The sequence below is a fragment of the Podarcis pityusensis genome (genome assembly GCF_964106645.2).
Source record: "Podarcis pityusensis genome assembly, chromosome: 6".
In the NCBI taxonomy this organism is placed as follows: Eukaryota; Metazoa; Chordata; class Lepidosauria; order Squamata; family Lacertidae; genus Podarcis; species Podarcis pityusensis.
In genome coordinates this window covers 86614781-86629306 of record NC_138030.1, presented here as the reverse complement: position 1 = coordinate 86629306, position 14526 = coordinate 86614781, and the positions used below count along the sequence as shown (strand labels likewise).

Below are 14526 nucleotides of genomic sequence, written 5' to 3'. Positions count from 1 at the left end.
GGTCGGCGGTTCGAATCCCCGCGACGGGGTGAGCTCCCATTGCTCGGTCCCTGCTCCTGCCAACCTAGCAGTTCAAAAGCATGTTAAAATGCAAGTAGATAAATAGGTACCGCTATTGCGGGAAGGTAAACGGCGTTTCCGTGCACTGCTCTGGTTTGCCAGAAGCGGCTTAGTCATGCTGGCCACATGACCTAGAAGCTGTATGCCGGCTCCCTAGGCCAGTAAAGCGAGATGAGCGCCGCAACCCCAGAGTCGGCCACAACTGGACCTAATGATCAGGTGTCCCTTTACCTTTAAGCAGAGGTCAGATGGCCACCTGTCAGGGATATTTGAGCCGTGGTTTCTGCATTGCAGAGGTTTGGACTCACTGGCCCTTGGGATCCCTTACAACTGATTCTGATTCAGAACATTAGATCAATCGTGATGTTAGTATATAATAATAAATTGACAGTCCAATTGTACAGTCTGCATTGTCACAACTGACATTTCCAAAACTCAGTACCGTATTTTTCCGTGTATAAGACTAGGTTTCTTTCCTAAAAAATAATGTCAAAAATTTGGGCGCGTCTTATACACAGATACATCTCTCCCCCCCCCCCCATTTTCTTAAATTGGGGTCCACCCAAATAGGGGGCGTCTGATACATCGGGGCGTCTCATAGACAGAAAAATACGGTATATTCATATTTTAACTCCTGAACTAGGGTTGCAATTTACTTAATCAGTTGTTAAGGCTTTTTTTGTCTTTTGTTTTCATTTTCCATTCTTTTATATATTTTGTACATTTTGTACATTTTTTAAAAAATTGTTTTTACAAAAGTAATAATCATAAATAAATAAGAATAAAAACATGCACCCCACCCCGAGTCCATTCCATTATAACTATCCAGCCTCCCAAAATTTCAACACCTCTTGTGATGGTTTGACCCCTTTCAGTTTTAACAGTACAAATTCTACAAACACCCTCCATAGCTCCTCAAAACCATTTCTCCTGCATATTCCCCGTCTTACCTTAATGGCACATGTTAACGTATCGTTAATAGCTATATCCCACACCTCTTTATACCATTCTTCCATTTTATATTTTGCTTCCCCCTTCCACTTCCTAGCTATCATAATTCGTGCAGCTGTCAATAAATTTGTGAGCAAGTCCTTCATAGCCTGTGAACATTCCACCCCATCGTAAATTGATAATAATGCTACCTCTAGACTTTTGGTCAGCTTTAAGCCAGTGATTTCTGTTATCTCCTTAAACACCCTTTGACAAAAAAAGGTTTACATTTTGTTTCAGTTTTTACAGATTAGCAATGTTTAATATATAAAATCCATTGGGTTATATCGCATGTTAGTCCTACACAGAGCAGATCCTTTGAAAATAATAGACACAATTAACTCGGGTCCATTAATTTCAATGGGTTTACTGTGTGTATAATGTTGTACTATAACAACCAAAAGATTTTAAAGCTTTTGATCAATTAAAGTATCCCTTATTAATTAGGCAGCAGATAGTTTTAAAGCTACCTTTTTCATACAAGTATTTACAAGTCCGGTAATAGTTTCCATCTTAGAAGAATGTCTCCATCTACCGAATGTTTCTTCCAAGGTGGCAACCTTTGTGATATGTGCATGCATAATTTTAAAAACAATATGCTTTCCCCTCCCCTTTCAAAACTCTTATTTCTCTTGTAAATTTATGTAGATGTAATTGAGAAAAAATGGCTTTGTTTCAGTGCCAGCTGCAATACCAGCCATCGATCCAAGACCACACAATGCACTGTACTGTATATCTGATAATTTAGTAATTGGTATTATTTTAACCAAGCCTAAATATCCAAGGGATGCAGGTGGCGCTGTGGTCTAAACCGCTGAGCCTCTTGGGCTTGTCGATCAGAAGGTCGACGGTTCGAATCCCCACAATGGGGTGAGCTCCCGTTGCTCAGTCCCTGCTCCTGCCAAGTTAGCAGTTCAAAAGCATGTCAAAGTGCAAGTAGATAAATAGGTACCGCTCCGGTGGGAAGGTAAACGATGTTTCCGTGCGCTGCTCTGGTTCACCAGAAAGTGGCTTAGTCATGCTGACCACATGACCCGGAAGCTGTACGCCGGCTCCCTCGGCCAGTAAAGCGAGATGAGCTCTGCAACCCCAGAGTCGGCCACAGTCAGGGGTCCTTTACTTTTTTAAAAAAAATATGCAAGGCTCTCACTGGCCTTACATATTGGATTCTATCCAGTGTTTCCGATGTATCTGACATGCACCCTAAATATAAATCTTACCTTTTTTAAAGAAATAAACCGTTTCTGGCCTGTTCTTGTGTTTAGCCACAGAGAGAGCACCTGTAATTTTTCCATTCAGTCCTCCAAATCCTTTTACAATTGCCTTGGGATAGCCAGAATCCATTTTATCATTGGTGAAGCGCCAGTACTGAGAATCCTGAGAATTAAAATGGCTGAAGTTACGTCAAACATTAAATGTAGATTTCATTGGGCTTACGTGCCTTTAATGTGGACATATGTTGTTGCTGCTGTTGTGGTGGTGGGAGGGGGGCATTTTAGAGGTAATCCTTATTATCACCACCTTTTCCTCAATAGGAATTATTCCCAAGTTGTTTGGGGAAGGGAGAGCTTAGTACAAAGGCAGAAACATTATTATTACCATCTCATCAAAAACCCTAATTTTGATCAGCTTGTAGATGTCATTCAGCCTCAGACATCACATGGCTCTGAGTCAGTATTATTTAGTGATGCTGTTCTTTTTAATGTACAGTATTTCCTGTGTATTTCTCTTGTCCTATTATTTTCTATTCCACAAAGCTAAGTTAAACAAACAAAAACTAGCCAGCCAGCATTAAGTACCGTATTTTTTGCCTTATAAGACTCACTTTTTCCTTCCTAAAAAGTAAGGGGAAATGTGTGTGCGTCTTATGGAGCGAATGCAGGCTGCGCAGCTATCCCAGAAGCCAGAACAGCAAGAGGGATTGCTGCTTTCACTGCACAGCGATCCCTCTTGCTGTTCTGGCTTCTGAGATTCAGATTTTTTTTTCTTGTTTTCCTCCTCCAAAAACTAGGTGCGTCTTGTGGTCTGGTGCGTCTTATAGAGCGAAAAATACGGTATATATTTTGCTTTGGGTCTGTGCATATGTATGGCCACTAGCTGTAGTAATTCAAAATTATTCCTGGATTCGTTTTATCTTTATTTTCTCACGTTAATCTACAGCATGGGTAGGCAAACTAAGGCCCGGAGGCCGGATCCGGCCCAATCGCCTTCTCAATCCAGCCCTTGGACGGTCCGGGAATCAGCGTGTTTTTACATGAGTAGAATGTGTCCTTTTATTTAAAATGCATCTCTGGGTTATTTGTGGGGCATAGGAATTTGTTCATTCCCCCCCAAAAAAAATATAGTCTGGCCCCCCACAAGGTCTAAGGGACGGTGGACCAGCCCCCTGCTGAAAAAGTTTGCTGACCCCTGATCTACAGCAACACACCAGCAATAGACATAAAGTAATAACAACGAAGACTTAAGAGTGTCTGGAAAAGAAGGGACTTTTTCAAACATTTTTTCCCCTCACAACAGCAAATAAAATAGAGCTTTCTGTTTTTGAATCACTGGAGGTGGCCGCCATTTTGTTTTGGGGAGGACAGTGTGTCTATTGGGGACGTGTCCTCCACATCTATGCGTGTTTTTTGTGTTGTTGTTTGTTGCAGCATCCACATATTAGCATCGAAATACCAGTTAGTATTTCCCCATCTCCCATTTAATCCAAATTTATCCTCTTTGGGGGAAATTCAGTAAATAAAATGTAGCCTCTTGCCAATTACCCATTTGCAAATTAAGCCCCCATCTGTCTAATGCTAGGGCAGGGCCTATTTGCAGTCATGTTGATTTTCCTGAGATTTAGCCAAAAAAAAAAAAAAATTAGTGAAAACCTGTGCCAACACTTTACTTCAAAATGAACAAATGTATCTTTAGATAGACTGTGCCAATGGTCACTGGCATATATGTGGTTAGATGGAAGGAATTAGCTTTACTTTTTTAAAAAAACCAAAAAAACCTGGTCATTTTCAATAAAACAGGCAAGATTTGGCCGTCAGAATCTGACCTACTGAGGTTACTGCCAGGCTTGGCTTACTTGCAAGACTTCAATTTTAGGTGTGTCCTTTTTAAAAGCAAAAAAACGCTGGCAACATGTATTGAGAACATAAGAAAGAAGCAGAAGACAGTGTGGGGGAAAATGATCTGGAACACAGTTAATTGTTTAGACGTAAGTGAGCATACCTCATAGAATATAAAAATATGATTCATTTGTTCTTAAATTTATACCCCACATTTCCTTTCAAGTTGATCCAAGCACTATCCATTGTTCCTCCTGTCCACCTTTTATCTTCATAACCACCCTGCCAGGTAGGTTGGGCTGAGTGGGATTTTGAAACTGGGTCCAAAGCATCACACTAAATACGACATCAAACTGGCTCTCGCATTTGGCTTAAACAACAACGGCAAAACCCTCTTGCTTAAGCTACACAAATACAGGTTAGATATGCAAGGCTCTTAAAATCAACCCGGCGCCACCGCCATACCCTCTCACATTTCCCCGATAAAAATAGGGGCACCCCATTCCATCATGATAATTTTACTATTTTATACCCCACACATCTTACTGGGTTGCCCCAGCCTACTCTGGGCTGCTTCCAACATATAAAAAACATAATAAAGCATTAAACATTAAAAAAAATCTTCCCTATACAGTGGTGCCTCGCAAGACGAAATTAATTCGTTCCGTGAGTTTTGTTGTCTTGCGATTTTTTCCGTCTTGCGAAGCACGGTGTCGGGAAAGTTTTGGGAAAGCTTCAAAAATCACCAAAGTCTTCAAAAACCTCAAAAAAGGCTACCACACCGCGTTCTATGAGTTGCTCCTCGAAGTCAAGTCGCAACTGTATTAACGGCGTTAAGAAAAAGGAAACAACCTTGCAAGACGTTTCCGTCTTGCGAAGCAAGCCCATCGGGAAAATCGTCTTGCGAAGCAGCTCAAAAAAGGAAAAACCCTTTCGTCTAGCGAGTTTTTTGTCTTGCGAGGCATTCGTCTTGCAAGGTACCACTGTATAGGGTTGCCTTCCGATGGCTTGGGGGTGGGGTGGATAACTCCATACCCTCCAACATTTCTCCAATGAAAATGGGGACATCCTAAGGAAAAATGGGACATTCCAGGATCAAATCAGAAACCAGGACGGCTTCTCCAAATCTGGGTCGTCTCTAGAAAATAGGGTTTTCACCTCACCAAACAGAACCAGCCCAACGACCCAAACAGTTGCAAAATTTTGAGGGGTCACCAAGAATACCGCATGCAGCCAGATTTTGTGCCCCACTTCCTTTCAGCTTCCTGGAAGGTTATTCCTTCAGCAGAATGTCCTGCCCTTCCCACAAACTTCCTTATTATATTGTGGTATATTGAACACAGATTGCTGGCATTTCAGGGGTCACTAACTGCTTCAAACGCTATTTAAAATTCCAGCTGAGGAATAGGAAATATTTAATATGAGGTGTGGCGCAGCGTTTTAGTGTTTCTTGGAAACTACTCCCGTCCTTCAAGCTGTTTCCATATTAATTTTTAAGATGTTTTTACCAGGTGCCGAACTCTGTGGTGGTTTCTCCCTCTTCTTCAGAGACATTAATGGTGCGCACAAAAACCGATCTGTCATTCTGGCTGAAATGTTGTTACATTTATAAATGAAGCTTGCTGAAGGCTGCAATGTTTAATGGATCAGCCAGTTCAAAAAACCTGGACAGGTGGCTGACTAGAATAGTGTTGCCAATTAGTCAGGTATCCCTTTAAAAATGTCATGTGTGTTAATACACATATTCCTAAAAAACTGCATGGCTTAGGCACCATTTATAAGAGATGTGAAAGAAAGGGGAGGATGTCGTTTCTAAGCTGAATCCCTGTGTGACGCATATCTGCACCAAATGAAAACAAGAGAAAAATATGTTATTCTTCAAAACTGTCATACGTGTGGAGGAAAACCTTAAAACACGTTGCAGAATTCTCAAAAAATAGACCAGAGGCCGTATTTCATCCAGCAGAGCTTCCTCAGAAATAACCCAAACAATCATGACCCTTCTGCCTGCCTCTCTCGCACAGAGAAGCTTCCAGAAGCTTCTAGAATCCTCTTGAATTCATAGGAATAATCTCTATACATCAGCTCAAGACTTTATGCACTAAGAAATGCAAGCTGACACTCCCCCCATTTGTTAGTTGCAGGATGTATTGATCTGCAAAACACTTATTGAGGGGGGGGGATTTTCATGTACACCTTCCTTCTACAAGAATAAACCCTAGCCTTTTGTTGCTAGCCCTGCAATTTATCAGCAGAAAAACAGTAATTAATTCGTTCTGGAGGTCCGTTCTTAACCTGAAACTGTTCTTAATCTGAGGTACTACTTTAGCTAATGGGGCTTCCCGCTGTCGCCACATGATTTCTGTTCTCATCCTGAAGCAAAGTTCTTAACCCGAGGTAATATTTCTGGGTTAGCGGAGTCTGTAACCTGAAGTGTCTGTAACCTGAGGTACCACTGTATTTCCAGATGCTTCTGTGAGTAGCAGAAAGACACCCTGACTCCCAGAAAAAACAGCTCAACCTTCTTAAGCATGACCTTAATTGGAAGGAGATAAGAGAACCAATTCAAACCACCTGTACTCGGAAATAACCCAAACCATCACAACCCTTCTGGAAGCTTCTCTGTGTGAGGGAAGCAGGCAGAAGGGTCATGATGGTTTGGGTTATTTCTGAGAACAGGTGGTTTGAACTGGCTATTTAGAGAACCCTAGTGTTGAACGACACAAAGTGAGCTACCTAAAGGTTTTGCTTAGTAAGAACAGAGGTCCTACTCCCACTTTTTGGGAAGTGCTCCTTTAAAGGTGGAAGCTGGATCAGCTGGTGGTAATTGACACTCGTTATTTAATGCAATGCCTGTGCCAGGTGTTCCTGGGGAGTAAGCAGGTTGGGTAAGCTGGTCAGAAGCTGTCTTTATGGGACTTGAGCTGAATGCTTGGTGGTGTTTCCCATTTCCTGAGGTAAATTTCAGGAGGAGCTGACTCGTGTTTTGCATAACTAGATGTAGAAGGAAGGTGTACATGCAATGTTTTTTTCCTATAAGTGTTTTGCAGATCAATACTTCCTGCAACTAACAAATGGGGGGAGTGTCAGCTTGCATTTCTTAGTTGATAAAGTATTGAGCTAATGTATAGAGATTATTCCTATTCCTATGAATTCAAGAGGATTCTAGAAGCTTCTCTGTGTGAGAGAGGCAGACAGAAGGGCCATGATTGTTTGGGTTATTTCTGAGTACATTTGATTTGGACTGGTTCTCTTACCTTCTTCCAATTAAGGTCATGCTGACTATAAATATAGGCCAGAAGGAGCCTAGGTTTCCCTTTCTCTTTCTATCTCTGTTCTATACATAGGTATGCTTAGTGTTAAGGTCTTGGTCTCATAAGATAAGTTTGTAAGTTTCTGCAAGTGCTGCAACTGGATTTTTTATGGACTGTGCCAATCCTGAAGGCATTTGGATTTGTGACCGTGATGCACAAGTAAAAGCTCCACTGGGTGGAATATAATTGCCTCTGGACTATATTTTGTGAACTCTGCAACATATTTTAAGGTTTTCCCTCCACATGTATGACAAAAACCTCTTCCAAATTTGTGCCAATGTAATTGATTAAAAATCAGATATTGAGATTTATGCAGCTGACTGACAGCTTTGCCTTGTGCTCATTAACTTTCCCACTCCTTATTGTGTTTAAAGGTGAATACAGCATATGCTTCCTTATCTTTGCTGCTGCCTAAAGTCCTTCCGGACATTCTCTATTTCATGGGTGGGATTCAACTGCATACCAATAAATTCGGTCTGCACAATTAAAGTGAATTCACCACTCTTGCACAACAAAGCCGTTTCCCAAAATAAATACAGTCATACCTTGGTTTGCATACAACTTGGTTTGTGTATGTTTTGGATTACAAACACGTCAAACCCGGAAGTGCATGTCCCGGTTTGCAACCTTTTTTTGGATTACAACCCAATTTTTTTGGATTATGAACATTTTTTATTTATTTTTTAGGCCCCATTGGCGAAAGCGCACCTTGGGTTACAACCTGTTTTGGTTTACAAACGGACCTCTGGAACAGATTATCGTTGTAAGCCAAGGTACCACTGTATACAGTGGTGCCCCGCAAGACGAATGCCTCGCAAGACGGAAAACCCGCTAGACGAAAGGGTTTTCCGTTTTGGAGGTGCTTCACAAAACGAATTTCCTATGTGCTTGCTTCGCAAGACGAAAATGTCTTGCCAGTTCCTGCGGGGTTTTTTTCCTCCCCCCCCCCTTTTCCCCAAGCCGCTAAACCGCTTAACAGCTGCTGGCTAAGCCGCTTATCAGCTGATCTTTAAGCCGCTTAACAGCTGATGCTAAGCCGCTTATCAGCTGATCTTTAAGCCGCTTAACAGCTGATGCTAAGCCGCTTATCAGCTGATCGTTAAGCCGCTTATCAGCTCATCGTTAAGCCTCTTATCAGCTGATCGTTAAGCCGCTTATCAGCTGATCTTTAAACCTAAGCCGCTAATACTGTAGCGCTAAGCCGCTAAACCTCTAATGGGCTTGCTTCGCAAGACGAAAAAACCCGCAAGACGAAGAGACTCGCGGAACGGATTCTTTTCGTCTTGCGAGGCACCACTGTACAGTATTTTAAAAACTGGGCAGTGTACAAGAAGGAAAGTTTGAGAGGGCTATTGCTGGATACAATGTCATATCACCTCCCCGCAAACACGTGAGAATGAAGACTTAATGAACAACAGACTTGCATAGGCACCCTGCAAACTTTGTACAAACCAGTCAGGATAAATGATCAATAAAAAGGTCACTTGGAAAAACTTCTGTACCAGTGGCCTCAATCTAACACAGTGGTAACATAACCCTGAGCCTATTTCCCCAGAAATACGTCTCATTGTGTTTAGTTGGGCTTACTCCTAGGTAACAGTGCATTGAATTACAGCCTTAGGCATGCTTAACTCCACTAAGATTGTAGGACTGTATCCTAGTTCAACTCTAGAAATGGCCATGAAAGTATTTCAAGCCAGAAAATGACAGCTGTTATGCGGTGCTCAAATAATGTTGGTCGGAAAAGGACGAAGCCTGCTCCCTGGTACGGTAGTGCTAGTTCTCTGTGAGGGTGGAATTAATCATTTTGTTTTATTTTTGTTTAGGGAAACATTTGATCATGTGAGTCCTGCCTACAGTCTGAAGTTGTACAGCCCAGACACAAGTTAAGCGCCTCAGAGAAAAGCACAATTTCTTTCTTGCATCTGACAGAAACCGCAACAGAAATAAAACTTCACAGATTCTACAAAACGCATCCATCTGTACAAAGAATAGTTTGGACAACCAACAATCACCAATTAACCGGTGCATGGTAAGTAAGGATATAAGCAATCAGAGTGTGACATTTTATGGTTGCAAAATTCAGGTTATGTTTGTTCATTTGTTTTGTTTTCGTGCGACATTGATGATCTCCGGGTTATAATCGCCTCCTACAAATGTCAACATGTCAGTGATCTGTCAAGCACATTGAGGAATTCATGTGACCCACCTTAAAGAAGAAGGTTTTGCCATCACAGTTACATCTAGAAAAGACTGTGTCGATGGGAGAGGGGATACCCCACACCTCTGTGATTTTACGGGGGCAAGGTGATGGTGGACTCGTTCCATTCAGCAACCAGTAGTAATGGCCTGCAAAATCAAGCAGAGGTTGAACATATGGAGAAAGGGGAATGGATTAATCCTCAGGAATCAGTCTCTCTGTAGTACTCAACCTTCTCAATATAGGGGTACTTGCTAGAAGGGGCAAGAGTGGTGCCCTGATGCATCAATTTGTGGAATCCTGTACATGTTGTTTTTGGTGGTTTGAAGACGGTGGTAGCTATTTTCTGCAAAAGGCAAGTGTTCTTTGGCCATTGAAACATAATTGTCCCAGTCCAGTGAGAGAGATGGCTCTATGAAAGTAGGCTTATTTGATGTACATCTCCCTTGGCAGTTCCATGCTTTTTTAAGTACCATTGTACTGACTGTATCTTTTTAAAGGGGGGGGGGGGACAGGCTGTGTATTTTTGATGTGGGTGAGGTTGGGGATACTTGTCCACCAAGAACCATCAGTCATTTGTGTGTATGTGTTTAGTTGAAAGCACATTCATCTGAACTGGGACTGATATGTACATAACAATATGTTCTGCATTTTTGTCATGTTTTGTAAAAAAAACAAAACAACCCATTAAGCTCACCAGTCTGCTTACTCACCTCTGAATACAGCCAGTGATCCATTTTGTAAAGGGACTATCCCATCTGCCGGCTTCCGATTGCATAAGTTCATCTCTTGAGGTACATCTGGTACAAAATAAGTCATTTTAATTTTACAATTCTAAGTTTTATATCGTGAAGGATCCTCTACTAAAAAAGGTTAATCCTAAACGCTTTAGTTTATGCTAACAATATTCACTGGGCATTAACCCTAAGACTTGTTCCAAGGACATAATTCTCACAAAGATAAATGCCAGATTTAATGTACTCCTTGCTAATTGACTTTGAGCACTCCTCTCCAAAATATTTGCACTGACCAGTTCTAGAAGGTTCTCAAGGATCCAGTGATTTGCTCTCCAATCAGACCATACGCAATCATGGAAAACAAGCTCTTATGAGGAAAAGGTTGGAGCAACTGGGCATTTTTATCCTGGAGGAGAGGAGCAAGGAACAAAAGGCAGGACTGGGTCTAACAGGCTAAAGTTTACAACAGGGTAGATTTCAGTTGTCATGAGGAGAAACTACTTGCCAGTAAGAACAGTTTGACAGTCAAACACATTACTTATCGGGGTGAAAAGTCTAGAGGTCTTAAAGCAAAGGCTAATCAGAGAATCTGTTGGAGATGCTCTGGCGCTAAATTTCCCACACTGAGCAGGGGGTTGGACAAGGTTCAGTGTTTCCAAACTTGGCCCTCCACCTGTTTTTTTGAACTACAACTCCCATCATCCCTAGCTAGCATGACCAGTGGTCAGTGATGGTGGGAACTGTAGTCCAAAAACAGCTGGAGACCCAAGTTTGGGAAACATTGATCTAGATCAGCGGTTCTCAACCTGTGGGTCCCCAGATGTTGTTGGACTACAGCTCCCATCATCCCTGAGCTCTGGCCTTGCTAGCTAGGGATGATGGGAGTTGTAGTCAAACAACTTCTGGGGACCGACAGGTTGAGAACCGCTGATCTAGATGGTCAAAAAGATTCCTTCCAGCTCTGTACTTCTCTGACACCATGCATTTAGAGCACTTTAATAGCCATGTCTTCCCCCAAAGAATCTTGGAAATTTTATTTGACCCTTCACATAGCACGGTTACCAGCCCCTTTAACAAACTACATCTCCCAGGATTCATTGGGGGAAGCCATTGTGTAGATGCAACCATACATGGTCTTCAAAAGCTTTGATCTGAACATTCGTATCAACCCAAAAGGCACCATTTGATACACCATATTCAATAAAATAAAAACTTCTTTTAAAAAATAAAAATACAGCTTAGTCTACTGATATGTCTATTGGAAGGTGGTGTTAATATTCTATACCACTCATATGCATGAGATTGGTCATTATTGTATTGCAGATGAGCAACTGGGTGTATGGGCTCATATAGGAATAATTTTTGGCAACGCTCAAATTCATTAGTCTTGTTCCACCCTTTCTTAAAGAAGCTGTTAGGTGGTACAGTCCCACTCATTTTTATCCTTACAACAATCCTCTGAGGCAGGTTTTGGCAAAGACAGAACGACCTGAAGCTGGATCCCTCCTGTCACATGGATCTTTTGCTTTCTGGTGTTAATGTATTGCTAAATGTACTCTTAGAAATACCCGCATATTGAAAAAAACCCGTTGTTGTTGAGAAGACGGTTGTATTTGGACCCATACGATTTATGTTCAAATCCCTGCTTGTCGATAAATTTTGCTGGGTGAGTGTGGGCCAGTCACTCTCTGTCAGCTTAACTTTACCCACCCCTCCCAACATAATGTAAGAATATCATGCCTGAGCTCCTTGGGGAAAATAAAGTAAAATACAACACAGCTTAGCGTGTAATTCCAGTCTAGGAGTTGAAATTACACCTGCCAGGTCTATGATTGCGACTGTTGCTCTTCTACAAGGCTTCTTCACCCTTCTCTGCTCTTCTAACATGGCAATGGATTGGGGGGAAGTGGGAAATGTTAAGGAAACACATCATTCTTGCAAAGTATTTCTGAATTGTACACATACAACCTGAGTGTATTTTTGTCAGGGATCTTTCACGCCAACTGGCTGAAGGCTAGAGAATGGATACACCCTCTGGTGGAGCTGAATCAACATAAAGGCACTGATTATATCAAGATTTGCCACCGCCATCACAACTGCATGTTGGTACCAATGGTTATTCCAAGTCCTTTTTTAGTACTGTTAAGAGTGCAGTGTATTCATGCAGATGGGATTAGGTGAGGGTTGGACACTTAGGTTTGTAATATATAGAAGCTGGGTGCGTTGCACACTGCATGAGACTTATCTGCTCGCCCTTTCAGTGACACAGTGTTTGCAGTCCGCCGCCACCTCTGACCCTGTCGCCCTTCCTGCAACACACCCCTGGTCTCCTCCGCCTGATTGGAAGACGTTGCAACCTCTCCTGGCCGATGCAGGATTCAAATGTGCCCACCCATGTTTGTGGCCAACCACAGGTGTGGCTGAGGGTATGGTTGGGCCCAGGCTCAATTCCTCGGGAGTCCTCATCTAGGTCCACTCTGATGGAATAAAAGCCAATGTGTCCCTCGCTCAGGACCACAGTTGGCTTCGGTTTTCCCTCCCTCCCTCAGTCATGGTCTTACGGTTTGCTGGCAATTGAATGTATTTGCTTGACCTTGCTATGGTTTTTATGGTTGCCGTATTCGGGGCAGGCAGGGATTTGTCCTATCAGGCTAATTGGGCCTGTCTCATAGCAGGCCTTTTGCCTTCCTCATAGCAATGGCCATAACTTTGATGGATATGGCATTGGGTATATTCCTAGTCAGTGGCAGAGAGGGCATTGTGTGTCTGGGTTTCCCCCTCCATGGTGGGGAGTATCCCATTAAAGGGATCCATAGATCACTGGGTTAAAGCTGACCAAAAGTCTAGAGGTAGCATTATTATCAATTTACGATGGGGTGGAAGGTTCACAGGCTACGAAGGACTTGCTCACAAATTTATTGACAGCTGCACGACTTATGATAGCTAGGAAGTAGAAGGGGCAAGCAGAATATAAAATGGAAGAATGGTATAAAGAGGCGTGGGATATAGCTATTAATGATAAATTAACATGTGCCGTTCAGATAAGATGGGGAATACGCAGGAGAAATGGTTTTGAGGAGCTATGGAGGGTGTTTGTAGAATTTGTACTGTTAAAACTGAAAGGGGTCAAACCATCGCAAGAGGTGTTGAAATTTGGGGAGGTTGGATAGTTACAATGGAATGGTCTCGGTGGTGGGGTGCACATTTTTAATCTTATTTATTTATGATTATTACTTTGTCAAAATAAAATTTAAAAAGGGATCCATAGGGGAGATGCTACTATCCAAACATCCAGGGAGGGGCCAAGGGCCATAGCACTCCCCAGCATGGCAAGCCTGTGGGGTAGTACAGTCATACCTCAATTTACGTTTACTTCATGTTACGTTCTTTCAGGTTACGTCCCGCGGCGACCCGGAAGTACCGGAAAGGGTTACTTCCGGGTTTTGCCGCTCACGCATGCGTAGAAGCACTAAATTGCGCTTCGCGCAGGCGCACAAACACCAAATCGTGCCGCACACCTGTGCAGATACGGCGCTTCAGGTTGCGCCCTTTTCATGGGCCTCCAGAACAGATCCCGTTCACAACCAGAGGTACCACTGTACCTATTTGAGGTATGTCATAGGTCTAACCCACACCAAGCTTGACCCTCCGGCAGGTCTTGGTGGGCTACCCTATGCTAAGCCCAAACTCATTTGTATCTGTAATCCATAGAGTTGTGGCCTGATTTAAACTCCAATGAATTGTGTCTGCAGTTCTTGCTGCATCCAAATGGCCGGATAGGGACAGATTCATAGCACCTTGGCAACACAAATGCATGCCTTGGCCACTTCTGTTCTTGAAGGTGTTGTGAATCCATGCCCATTCCACTGGACCTGTATTGTAGTCTCCTATCCATGTGGGACGAATAGTGCTTTATGGTGCTGGGGCTGGGGCTCATCACCTCATCAGACTGTGGAACTTCAGTGCAGACAATGTAAAACTAACTTATCACGGAGACTATGTTAGCAACACAAATGAGCAAGAATGAGCATACATGGCATTATTAACACCTGTTGATTTTTACAAGACGTTCTCCACAATGTAAAGTGTGAATCTGCAAAATTCTTGACTTCAGCTTTAAGCAAAACACAAAGAAAACTATTAAAGAATGGTCAAAAGCAAGTATAAGG

At 42.5% G+C, this 14526-nt stretch overlaps 1 protein-coding gene across 4 annotated transcripts in view; it reads right to left on the bottom strand.

Moving 5' to 3' along the window:
- Nucleotides 1-14526, bottom strand: part of PRG4 (proteoglycan 4) — a 40758-nt gene that overhangs the window by 2469 nt on the left and 23763 nt on the right. For all 4 annotated transcript variants that reach the window (XM_081012020.1, XM_081012019.1, XM_081012017.1 and 1 more), the window contains 3 exons: nt 10334-10420; nt 9630-9769; nt 2271-2427 (listed from right to left, as the gene is read on the bottom strand). In XM_081012020.1, the coding sequence (XP_080868146.1) occupies nt 2271-2427; nt 9630-9769; nt 10334-10420 (384 nt within the window). The remainder of the gene's footprint in view (nt 1-2270; nt 2428-9629; nt 9770-10333; nt 10421-14526) is intronic.